Source organism: Falco punctatus (assembly GCF_963210335.1).
Source record: "Falco punctatus genome assembly, chromosome: 1".
NCBI classification, from domain to species: Eukaryota; Metazoa; Chordata; class Aves; order Falconiformes; family Falconidae; genus Falco; species Falco punctatus.
In genome coordinates, this window is record NC_137580.1 from 105676147 (window position 1) to 105688871 (window position 12725).

Here is a 12725-nt window from a genome sequence, read left to right on the forward strand (position 1 = left end):
AGATCATCTAGTCCCAACCTCCCGCCATGGGCAGGGACCCCTTCCACCAGCCCAGGCTGCTCCCAGTCCCGTCCAGCCTGGCCTTGGGCACTGCCAGGGATGGGGCACCCACAGCTGCTCTGGGCAGCCTGGGCCAGCGCCTCGCCACCTGCACAGTGACAGATTTCTTCCTAATATCTAATCTAAATCTGCCCTCTTTCAGTTTAAAGCCATCACCCCTTGTCCTATTGCTACATGCCCTTGTAAAAAGCCCCTCTCCAGCTTTCCTCTCGGCCCCTTCAGGTACTGACAGGCTGCTCTAAGGTCTCCCCGGAGCCTTCTCTAGGCTGAGCAACTCCAGCTCTCAGCCTGTCTTCATAGGAGAGGTGCTCCAGCCTCTGATCATCTTCGTGGCCCTCCTCTGGACTCATTCCAACTGGTCCATGTCCAGGAACAGACATTATTGTCTGTTTCTTCAACGTGAACATCCACCCCGATGCTTTGGGGGTCAGCCCCAGCTCTGATACTGGCAAGCGGTCACCCCCTTGCGCTCCTGCCTGTGCAGGGGCAGTGGGGGAGCTGTGGGCAGCAGCAATCTGCCCAGCCTTGGAGAGACCAGGGCTCTTCTTGTCCTGGGGCCACATGGCCAGGAAGGGCCCCTTCTCCATCAGCCCTGCACCACTGTCCTAGGGTGATGGCAGGCAGGGAGAGGGGGGAGTGCTGGGGTGGGCATGGGCAGGGGCTGCCCCCTGGGCTGCCTCACCCCATCCCCTCGGCAGGGTCCCTGCGCCTGGTGAACGGCAGCCACCGGTGCGAGGGGCGCGTGGAAATGTTCTACCTGTCCCAGTGGGGGACAGTGTGTGACGACGCCTGGGACCTGCGAGATGCCAAGGTGGTGTGCAGGCAGCTGGGCTGTGGGCACGCTGTGGCGGCCTGGGGGGAGGCACGCTACGGCCAGGGCACCGGCTACATCTTCCTCGACAACCTCAAGTGCAAGGGCCACGAGCCCTCACTGCTGCGCTGCTCCCACATCCGCTGGGATGTCCACAACTGCGACCACTCCGAGGATGCCAGTGCTATCTGCAGCATCCTATGACCGCCCACCCCCGGGACCCTCACGCAGGTAAGGGGGGATGGGGACAGTGGAAGGAGCTGGTGGCAGTGCCCTCAGAGAGGGGCTGAACCCTGGCTGCTAGGGGGGGACACTCACTCTCTGCCTCAGTTTCCCCACTTGCCCCACCGGGGCACTGGCTGAGCCCCCCACGGGTGTTTGGGCTCTGAGGCTGGGAAGAGCTGGGTGAAGGCCTGGCTTTCCTCAGCTCCTAAAACACTGGCTGAAGCTTTCCCCCGCTGAAACTGCCCCTTGGAAAAACAAAACCATTTCTGGTGTGAAATCTGATTGGTTTCAGCCATTTCATTGAAGAGACGAGGAGAGAAAAATGGATATTCTGCTGTGAAAATGAAGTTAGATTATACACAGAAAATGTAAAAAGGGGGCTGAAATCAAACCAGGGTATTCCAGGGGCTCTGCAGTGAGTTGCTGCAGTTCTGCAATTTGCTTTGCAACCCCTCCCAGCAATCCAAACACCAGGTTTTCCCCCGCATTTTGGCAGAAGAAATACCAGGTCCTCACCAATTTCCATGCAGCAGAAATGCAGGCACTGGATCTCACACCATCTGCAACCCCGTCCTGCTTCGAGGTTGTCCAGTATTTCTTCCTTGTGGGCATTTCACCTCCTGTTCCTTCTATAAACACCACTGGGTTTGCGGAGAGCTCAGCTGAGATTTCCCTTCCCCGAGGGGCTTCTGCACAGCCAGTCCCTGCCCCAAAAAGCCCCTGGGGAAGTGGGGAAGGACCAGGATCCCCGCATCCTCCCCATCCTTCTCCATCCTGCGTGGTCCAGACCAGCTCCATGATGCTCCATGCTCTGAGGTGTCTGGGGCAGGCAGGGTAGGTGCAGGCAGAAAACAGTAGGGAAGACCCCAGATCCCTGCCCAGTGTGACGTGGAGGGTGGTAGCACTGAACTCAGGACCCTAGTCCCTCCCTGGTGCTCTGCCTTTGGGGTAAAGGCTGTTTCCCTCCCAGCTCAGGTGGAAGGACCCAGCCTTTGTCATCAACTGTTTCTGATGTCTACCGGGACACCAGCAAAATGATCGTCGTGTTTTCATGGATGGGGTGCCAGGGTGGGGAAGGGCTCGTGCAGCGGCGCAGAGCAGGTCCCAGCTGCTCCCCCCTCTGCACTCGCTCCTTTGTGCAATTCTTTTGTTCATAAGAGATTGTGCATATTCCTGGGTTGTTTGCTGTTTGGGTTTGGGTTTTTTTCCTCATTTTTTTCTTATATCTGTTTGGGTTTGTTTTGTGAATAAGTAAAAACCCTTTGAAAGCGTGCTGAAACCTGACTGGCATCCCGGGCAGGAGCAAACCCATGGGGAAAAGATGACCCAAGCCCAGAGGCGAGGGCTCAGCTCTTACTGCCAAAAATTGGTGCAAATCCCCTGCTGGCCCCCGAGCAGCCCTTGATTCCCACCCAGCTGGGAGCTGAGCTTGGGGGGTACAGCCCTGAGCCCCACCAGGCTGGGGGGCCGAGGTTGGGTCCGGCTCTGGGTTTGTTGCTGGTGGGATTTGGCAGCCCCGCAGGCTGCGGGGTCGCTGCTGAAGCGGGTGCGTTGCCGTTGTGCCGCTGTACGGGCTCTGCAGTGCTGACGGCAGTAAATTCGGTGCTGCTTGCTAACGGCAGAGGAGCAGATGGGAAGAGAGACTGTCCTGGGAGCTGCAGCCCCTGCTGCTGCCTGCTGCTGCCTGCTGCTGCCTGCAGGCAGAGGCTGTGACCTTGGGGCTGGGGGCCAGGAGAGAGGGGTCCCCAGTTTGGGGAGGCTTTTCGGCACCCTGATCGCCAGTGGATGTGACCTGGGCAGCAGTGTGCCGTGACATGGCACATCCCGGCTGCCGGACCCCTGCAGACACTGGGGACATGTCCCCAGCAAGCTCCCGGGCTGGTGCAGGTCCCTTTGGGTGGCCTGGCCCCGTGCTCCAGCCGGCAGCATCAGGCTGGTGTTGGCTGCCTCTCCACCGCTTCCCATGGGCAGGGTTTTCCCAGCATTTGCCTCCCAGTCCAGATTCTCACCAGTGGGGAAACTGAGGCATGGAAGCATCTTCCAGGCAGGCCATGGCAGTGCAGCTGGGCTTGTTGGGACCCTGGGAGAGGGCAGGGAGGTGGTGTGTGAACAAAACCTTTCCTTTTACTGGGTTCCCAGGACCTGCACACATGGCTGCCCACCCCACTGCCCCCTCACCCCCCAGCTGCCACCACCATCTCCAGCCTCGCCTCCTGCCTCCGGGATGGCTGATCAATATGCCTGGGACCTGCTGGGAGCAGGAGGGGACAGAGCTGTCCCCAGCAGCCCTCGCTCCCTCCCTGCAGACCACACCAGCTGGGGATGGGTCAGAGGGTGCTGTGGGCTCCAACAACTTTGGTGGGGAGGGGGCTGGTGGCCAGAAGTTGCTCTGGAGGCTGTTGCCTCTCGGGGTGTTGTGGGGAGGATGATGAGAAAGGCTGGCTGGGTTTTCCCTGTTTTCTTTTGGGTCTGTGCCTCAAGCCAGCAAAGCTGGGCTGGTTTCTGGTGTTGCCCCACACCCTGCTGCTCCTTGCTTTGTGCTGGGAAGAGCAGCTCCTGCTCTCCCTGGGCTTCTCCTTTCCACAACCTGCAATCCAGCAAGCAAAGGGTTTCCACCCAGGAAAGACAGCAGCCTCCTCCCTTTTCTTCCAGCCTTTTCTCCTGCAGCCAGCTTGGGATGCGCTGGGATCCACTGGGATCCCCCCAGACACCCCATGTCCAAACCGGGCATCATCTCCATGAGAGCAGGTAGTGACAGGCTGGGTGGGAGCAGGGTACCAGTGCTGGGCATGCTCTGGCCCTGGAGCAGGGTACCAGCACAAAGGATGCTCTGGCCCTGGAGCTGGGTACCAGTGCGGGGGAATGCCGGTGATGCAGGAGCATCCCGCCACGGGACCACAGCCAGGCTGCAGCGGCTGTGTGAGAGCTGGGAGAAGCTGCGGTGCTTGCCCAGCTCTTATCCTCTTGCCGACGTCAGCTGTTTCCCTGTGCCCAGAGCAGCTGCAGCTCCACACCTGTCAATGCCATCGATTAGTTTCTCTCCCCATCCCTGGAGAGTGGATGGTGCAGGGGGTGGCAGGGGGGAGAGAATTAATATTTCAGCAGGTCCAGGCAAAAGCTGGGGTTATTTTGGGGCTGGGATTTATGGGCTATTAGGAATAAGGAATGAGTCTGTGCTGGGGAGAGGAGACCCATTAATCCAGGCTGTAGGAGCACAAATGAGCAAGGGGAAATGGAGGAGGCTTTAATTATTTTGCTGCGTCCCAGAATAATAAGACGGCCCTCTGGCCGAGCGCTTACATGGGGCTCGGGAGTTCTGCTCCCCGGGAACTGGGGCAGGCAAGGGGGACCTCGCGGTTAAATTCCTCCCCAGCTGTGCTGGGAGGGATGGGAAACCCATTCTGAGACCGGTATGAGACCAGTACAAGCAGTGTTGCTGGCTGGGACATGGTATGGAGGATGGAGTGCTTGTAGGGGGAGGCTGCAGAGCACGGAGATGGCTGGAGGTCCCCATGGGTCGGTGCCAAGTGGCAGGGCTGCCCTTCCTGGTCTGGGCCAGCCCTACCACCCGCTGTGCCCCATTAAGGCAATCCTGTCTGTGCCTGTAACCGGAGGAGCTGGGCACCAGTGCAGAGGTGAGTCACTGCTGGAGGCAGCCCTGGCCCCCAGAGCATCCCTGGCTCTGCTGCACCCAGCACCACCTGGGTGACCTTGGGCTGCGCTCCACTCCTTGGCTTGCCATTACCCCCACACACACTCTGCCTGCTGCTTCTGCATCCCCTTGTGTGCCTCAGTTTCCCCGAGGGCACCTGGGATGTTGGCCCTGGGTCACCCCTTGGCACCCTCAGGGAGCTGTGGGGACCCGGCTGCCCTGGCTGGAGGCATGCCTTATGCCACAGCGCACACCAAGGGGCAGATTTAAACCCGCTGGAGTAACCTGCCCCATCCCTTGTGGCCAGGGGTCCTGGAGATGTGGGCACCCACGTGGTGGGGATGTGCAGGGCAGGGACAACCCTGGACCACCTCCTCCTCCGATGGGATGGATGAGGACCAGGTCTCCCTGCAGCATCCCTGCAGCACAGCAAGTCTTGCTCCCTTGGGAGCGTGGCCCAGGGTTCCAAGGTCACCTGGTGGGACCATGGTGGGGTGCAGAAGCCGTTCACCGCACCCCACACCAAGCAGCGCCCTGCTTCCCTGCTCCTGCCAGGCCTGCCGCCGCGGCTCCTGCTGACGTCACCCTGCCGGAGCCAGGAGCTATTTTGGGAACTGCAAAGTCACTGGCACAATTAGTCCGCTGGCAAAGGGAGCAGGGTGGCGGGGGGGACTGGGGGACCGGCTGCTCTCCCCACCGTGTCCCTGCCGTGCCATGCCGGGGGGCTGCACGGCCATGGCCCACGGGCACCGGCAGATCTGGCCTCTCCTTGCGCCTGCAGGCTCGAGGGCTCCCTCCACCAGGGTAAACGGCCACGGTTGCAAATCCTCCCATCCATCATCTCCTCTCTGCCTTCTATTTCTTTTTCTTTTTCTTTTTTTTTTTTTTTTTTTGATTTATTTCGTTCCCTGGCAGGAGCCACCCCACGTGGGCTGCTGAATGCTGGCAAAAGCCAGCTCACTGCCGCCTCGCTGCCGTCGCTTGCATTTAGAGAGAGGCAAGAAAGCAATTAGCTGGCAGCGATGCCGGCAGCATGCTTCCCATGGCGATGCTACGGGCGAGGGGCTACCCTGCTGGGTGGGAGCGGGGGTCCAGCCGTGCCTGGGTGCCCTGCCTCCGGCTGTGCCTTCAGCTTCATCTGGGCTGCATCTTCTGGGATGCAGGATGGGTGCTCCCACCGACAGCCCTGTTGTCCCCTGATGGAGACATGCCACGTGCTGCTGTCACAGCTCAGGGACACCCGTCCCTGGGGCACAGCACAAGGAGACAGGGGGGTCCTGCCCAGCAAGTGCCTTCATGCCTGGGCATGTGGGGACAGTTAGAGGGGACAGTTAGAGTGCCCAGCCCTCCTCCCCCAGTGCTGGTTGCTTTCTCTGGCCACCCTCCTGCCCTCCCAGTAACCTCCAGGTCACAGCCAGAAAGGACATGGAGAGAAATGCTGTGAGAATCCTGGCAGGCTGCAAACAGCCTGAAATTGGGGCTCAAAAAATCCCTTTAAAAATCCCAAGAGCTTCCCATGTGACCCTGGCATCTCTTTCAGTCCCATCCCCCAGGAAAAAACCCCAAACTCTTTCTCCCAAGGCAGAGATGCTTGGGTGCAGGCAGGCTGACACGCACCACTCCCCATCACTTGGACCCCCAGCTTGGCCCTGGAGGGGGGGTCCCTGCCTGTGCTGCGGCTGCAGGAGCAGTCAGTGGTCCTGGGGTGGGGATGGATGGGGCTGGGTGGGAACAGGGGTCTGTGGGGTGGCTCTGGGGGTGACAGGGGAGCCATGGGAGGGCAGCGGCAGGGTGGGGAGTGTGTGCCCCCCCCGGGGTTGGGGGAAGGGGCCGCGGCGGTGGGGCTGGGAGCCGGGTGAGGCTGTGCTGAGTCACGCTGCAGAGCTGGTGAGCAGGACTGCAGCAAGCGGCTCGCTGCCGCCCGCCTGCAATGGGGACTGTGTGACAGCCTCGTCCCTCCCGCCTGCTGCATGCACCAGCTCCTCGCCTGCTCCTGGGGGGCACAGGATGATGGTGTGGGGGTGATGGCCAGGCTGGGGGGGGGGGGGGCACATTACACCCCAGGTCGTGGCAGTCTTGCTGCTCCCAGCCCTTCTTGCACCACCCCGGCCCCCACCCCTTCAAATAAGGACAGGGCAGCTCCAGGGTGGGGGTCCCAGGGAGCCTGGGCAGGTAGGGGGTAGGATTGAGCTGTCCTTGGAGAATGTGACCCTGACCCCAGCGCAGGAGGGGCACCCCTGCGTAGCCATCACCAGGGGGATGGCGGGGCCGGGGGACCACTCACTGCCAGCACAAACACAGAAAGGCACTTGGCAGCCGCTGGCTTTCCCCTGGCACCGGGGGTGGGGGCTGGGGAGGTGGCTTGCCAGACTCCCCCAGCTCCCACCCAGTGCCACCAACCCAGGGGACAAGGCTGAGCACCCAGCCCTGCACTGGGTCCCCAACCCCCCTGCCACTGCACAGGACAGGGTTGAGGCAGGTCCCCACTGCCGAGGGAAACTGAGGCACGGGCAGTGCCCCGAGGTCAGGCCCCAGACGCTGCCACCTCCCACATTGAGCCTGGGGCAGCCCCATCCCCACTGACACTGGTGACCACCCTGCTGGTGCTGCCCACTGGCCCTGCAGAGCTCAGAGCTGCTTCTGGAGAGACCGAGACAGCCAAGGCTTTTTTTAGGTGCTCCATAAGTGCCGTCTGGGCGGTATTTATATCAGCTCCTTAAATAAGAGCTGCCATCTGAGCCCGACGTGCCTGCTTAATTATTAACACCCCGCAGGGAGGTGGTGTGCCTGCCTGGCCCCAGCCCACCTTCCCGCTGGGTCCCTGGTGGGATCCTGCACCCCAGGTTCCCCCCAGCTCCCCACCAGCACCCAGAGTGAGGGCTGACAACCTGGACACCCCAGGACATCCCAGTTTCCCGCAGGCATATGTCCAGCATAGGAACATCTTCCCTGGGGCTGGGAGAAAGGCTGGAGTGGGAATTTTCTGAGTGGAGGGTGCCGTGCCATGGGGATTGCTGCCGCTCTCAGTGCCACGGTGCTTGCGTGGGTATTAGGGATAAGGAGAGGGTGGGAGGCACTGCCTGCTGCCCTCCCATCCCATCTCGGTGGCTTGAGGGGGTCCAAGGGAAAATTATCCCTGGGAGCCTGGCTGTGTATCCCAAGGGGTACAGGCAGTCCCTCTTCACGGCAGGGCTGATGCTAAACAGCACAGGAGGGCAGCTGCTGCCGCAGAATTAATTTAGGTTTGGAGAGCGCTTTGAAAGCCCGAGATGAAAGGCCAGGGCTGAGCACAAAGCGCTGCAGCTCCGCAGACGGGGGGAAGGAAGCTCACTTCCAAAGCCACCTCGGGCAGGTGGGCTCCTCGTGGGCTGCCCCATCAGCCACAGCCCCTCCATCGCCTCCTGCCCCAGGGGAGGCAGCGTCTGGGTGTTTTGGGGAGGGCTGGTGAGGCCTCAAGCTCACTCAGGTGTTGGTTGTGGGGTCCTTCCTCGGGGCTGGCAGGACCCCCCCAGCTTTGGTGTGTGGCAGGGTGGAGGGGTGCTGGGCTGGGACCGAGCCAGCACCAGGGCAGGGTGAGGAGTGCTGCTGGTGGGTGCAGGGGAAGGGACACCCTTGGCCTGCTCCGGGGATGCTTCCTTTGCCATGTCACAATGCCAGGCTCTGGGCAGCAAGGTGGAAAAGGGAACAGGGTGCCCAGATGTCACAGTGTTGGGGTGCTGGGGCCAGGCAGTTTGGCCCAGCGAGGCGTCAGGCAGGGAAGACATGAGGGCACTGCTGTCCTGCAGCCTGTGGGGAAGGGGACACCAAAACAACAGGTTTCCTCAGCTTGTTTCTTGCCAAAAAAACCCTGGGCTGTACAGGAGCCAGGGCAGCATCCCATCTCACCTCCATGCACTGGCCCCGGGGAATGTCACCCTGTGTCCCCTGCTCTGCCTGGCTTTGCCACCCACTGGCTGAAGACATGCAGGACCCCAGGCACTGGGTCGCTGCTTGTTGTTGCTGTAAGGTGTTGCAGGCATGCCTGCGTACCAGCGGTGGCATCCCTTGCCCTTGGTGTGGGGACAGGCTGGGGCACCTGCACCATGCATCCCCCATGCCTGCAACCCCCTCGCTGGGCATCCTCCTTGCTCCAAGCCAGCAAACGCGGAGGGAAGGGGCACACGACCGTCGCTCTCCCACAGCAAGCAAGGGGTGAAGGTTTCTGTATCCGTTTTTGGAGCAGTCAGCAGCTAACCCAAGTGAACCTCCAAGTCAAAGAGAATTTACTACCTTCCCTTGCGTTGTCACAAGGCGTTGACAAGATGTAACAGGGAAGGCAAGAAAATGTGAAGAGAAGGACTCGTCTTCCAGGCCACAGGAATTAACAAAGTGGCACATTTGAATGCGCCAGAGTATTTTTAATACTGTAGGCATAATCGGGGTTATTAGTTTTTTCTGGGACATCTGCAGAACAGACCCGCATCCTTTGGGTCTTTGTGATTTCCCAACCCAGCAGCTGTCTGGGGTCTTGCTGAGAAGTGTCTATAGGTACCAGGCAGAGGTGGCAGAAGAGCATTTAGTGATGGGCAGCCAGAGGGCACCTCCGGCTGCCTGGGCTGCCCACCAGAAGCTTCTGACTCTGGCCGTTCACTACCTCACCTTCAACCCACTGCTGCCCAGTCTGTAAAACAGAAGAATTAAGTGGTGTGAGGGGTGCTGATTTATGCATTGGAGCCCCAAAAGGGGGCTGGATACATTGCAGAGAAATATTACAGCCAGATTGTTATTCTGAAGAATTTACAACATTATGAATTCATGTTCTGACCTGTGGTGGGGAAGGAAACCATCTGCCTTGTGAAATGTATTTATTGCTATGGTGCTTTGACAGAATAAATCAGTATTTGCTTGGTCTGGGGCAAATACACACAGTCACTGTAAATCGGCAGAGCTGTGGTAATTTGGACCAGCTGAGAACCTGCCGTATTTATGTAAATTACTAGATAAGTGCCATAAGGTTTGTATGGGGTGGCAGTAGTTTTTATTAGGACAGTTGATAAATTTGGAGAAACCAGACAAGCTTCCAGGTGAACGAGCACTTCTTCAGGTCCAGGCTTGTGTTCAATATGGTCTGTGACAATCCAGGAATTGTACCTAAGGGCTAATATTATTTTCTCCAATTTAGAGGAACCACATATCCAACCCAAATGTAGCAGCGCCACTCAGAAGGTGTCTGGGATGGGCAAGCAGCTCTGCTTGAGTCCATACCCAGACATCCGATTGTCCTGCTTAGCTTGCTGATGCCCCATGGCATTTCTAGGTACCTCCAGACTATCGATACGGAATGGTAGCAACAGCTGGAAAAACCAGTTTGGGACCCATGACCTACTTCAATATTTTCTTGCATTCTGCACTTTTTTTACTCAAATTCTCTCCCGAAAGCTGGCGTCATACAGAAACAACAGAAAACCCTGCTGCTGAGCTCTCCAGAGATGACGGTGAGCCTCCTCAGAAGAATGAATGCGCCATTATCAGGAAAGAGGAATAAACTGCCCTTGTCTGTGGGCGCTCCCTTGGGATCGCCGTGGTGGTAAACAAAAGCCGGGCACAAAGGCCATTCTCTCACCAGAACCACGTGCACTGTGGGGTGTGAAGCCGGGGATGCAAGCAAGGAGACAACGTTTTATTTTATAGAGGAAATAGAGAGGATCTGGGCGTATTTCTACTTTTATTTATCAGAAGGCGCAATTTCTTCTGCTCTCAGAAGCTGTAAACAAAAGAGTTCTTTTGTGCTAAACAAATCAATTCAATACAATTCTCTATTATTGTAAAGATGGCAATAAAGACGGAGACGTCACCCCAAAATGCTGTTGCTCGCCATCATAAAGAACTAACATCAGCATTTCCAAACCAATTTGTCCCCATCCAGGCGGGTGAGACAGTGGCCACGGGCTCTGACCAGCCCCAGCAGGCTGCGATTGCGGTATCACCCTGTGGAAACTGGCACATCCCAGCGCCACCGAGGTTTCCTGTGGCATTTCAGGAGAAAACCACAGGGCACAGGGATCAGCAAACAGGATGGCTGTGTCCTCTAAGTTGTCCTCACGCCTCCCAAAGCGCCTGCGTGGGGACAGTGCCACTCGGAAGGGCCAGGAGCATGTACTGGGGCATGCCGGGTGTGCAAGGGACAGTGTTCACCCATGCAGAGTTGATCGTCAGCATCATCCGGCTCCCTCCGACCAGGATAAAGTGGTTCTGTGGGGATCAGCATGGCTCCATTCACAACACCCCTTTCCTTTCTCCCAGTGCTGCAGTGTCCTCTCCACATTGCTTTATCCATAGGGTTTTTAGGAAAAGTCTCTTATGGCTCCTAATGGAGTTCCTAATGCTCAGCGGAAGCCCTGCTAGGCCCGAGAGGACGTGCACTTCTATGTCATGCGTTATTGATGAGCGAGCACACCACGCTCCCAAGCTGGTCGCTCATAAATTATCCAGCGTCGCTCCTCAGTGGGGCTGCTCTCCTCTGTGGGTCAGCTGGGATCCCACGGTGTGGGAAAGGGGACGGGGGAAAGCAGGGAGTGGTTGTTTGCCCCCAGCTGGGTCACCACAACCGGGCACAGCACCAGCACAGGACCGCAGGGCTGCCTCCAGGCGGGGATGGGGGGAGCCTGAGCGGTGAGGGGGCCCAGGGGGGTGTGGGCCTGGGTGGTGAGCGGGACCAGGCTGTGAGTGGGTCTGGGTGGTGAGTGGATCCAGCCGTGAGTGGGCCTGGCCATGAGTTGGACCAGGCCGTGAGTGGGTCCAGGCTGAGTCAGACCAGGCCATGAGTGGGTCCAGGCTGTGAGTGCGCCTGGGCTGTGTCTGTGCCATGGTGGTGGGTGGGTCCAGGCCCTGAGCGGGTCTGGGCTGTGAGTCAGACTAGGCCATGTGAGTGGGCCCAGGCCATGAGTGGGCCTGGGTCATGAGTGGGTCCAGGCTGTCTGTGGGTCTACACCATGAGTGGGTCCAGCCCATGTCTGTGCCAGGCTGTGAGTGGGTCTGGGCCATGAGTGTGTCCAGGCCATGAGCCAGACCAGGCCATGACTGGACCAGGCCGTGCGTGGGTTCAGGCCATGCCTGTGCCCAGGCCATGGGTGGGTCTAGGCTGTGAGTGGGTCTGGACCGTGAGTCAGACCAGGCCTGTGTTGTGGGCCTGTAAGTGGGCCCAGGCTGTGAGTGGATCCAGGCCTATGCCTGTGTCACAGGAGGGGCCAGGCCTTGAGTGGGTCTGGGCCAGGAATGGGCCTGGGTTGTGAGTGGGCCTGCACCATGAGTGGGTCCAGGCCATGTCTGTGCCAGGCTGTGAGTGGGTCCAGCCGTGAGTGTGCCTGGGTAATGAGTGGGCCCAGGCCATGAGCTGGATCAGGCTGTGAGTGGGCCTGGGCTGAGTCAGACCAGGCCATGAGTGGGTCTATGCCATGAGTGGGCCCAGGCCATGAGTGGGCCTGCACCATGAGCGCATCCAGGCCATGAGCCACACCAGGCCGTGACTGGGCCTGGGTCGCGAGTGGGTCTGGGCCGTGCCTGTGTCCGGGCCCTGAGCGTCGGGCCGCGGGCGGAGCAGCAGCCCCGGGCCCCCGAGGGGCGCAGACGGCCCCGGGCCCCGCCGGGGGTACCCCACGCCGCCGCTAGCCGCTCCCGGTGAATCAGCAGGCGCGGGCGGCCAGCCCCGGCGGGCGGGGCGGGGCGGCGGCGGGGGCAGAGCGGGGCCGCGGGCCCGGGGGCGGGCCCGGGAGGGCGGGGGGAGGCGCGGCGGCGCCGGGGCACGCCGGGAGACCGAGTGCGGTGAGGGACGGGACGGGCCCCGCCGCGTCGCCGCCGCGGACTCCATCTCCCGGCGTGCCCCGCGCGGGGGCGGTGGGCGGCGGGGCGGGGCGGGGCGGGGCGGGGCGGGCGCAGGGGGGTTGTGGTGGCCCGCGGCGCGCGCACAGCACCGGGTGCAGCCGCCGCCGCCTCAGCCGC

General features: G+C 60.3%; 1 protein-coding gene across 4 annotated transcripts in view; it reads left to right on the plus strand.

Annotated features, from left to right (window-relative positions):
• Positions 1-12564, plus strand: part of SSC4D (scavenger receptor cysteine rich family member with 4 domains) — a 29999-nt gene extending 17435 nt beyond the window's left edge. The window contains exons 10-11 of one of the 4 annotated variants that reach the window (XM_080381887.1): positions 759-1102; positions 2067-12564. In XM_080381887.1, the coding sequence (XP_080238013.1) occupies positions 759-1075 (317 nt within the window). In that variant the 3' untranslated portion in view covers positions 1076-1102; positions 2067-12564. Of the gene's footprint in view, positions 1-282 lie in introns of all 4 variants that reach the window. The other 3 variants (XM_080381888.1, XM_080381886.1, XM_080381889.1) reach the window with 3 other exon arrangements.
• Positions 12565-12725: the final 161 nt, after the last annotated feature.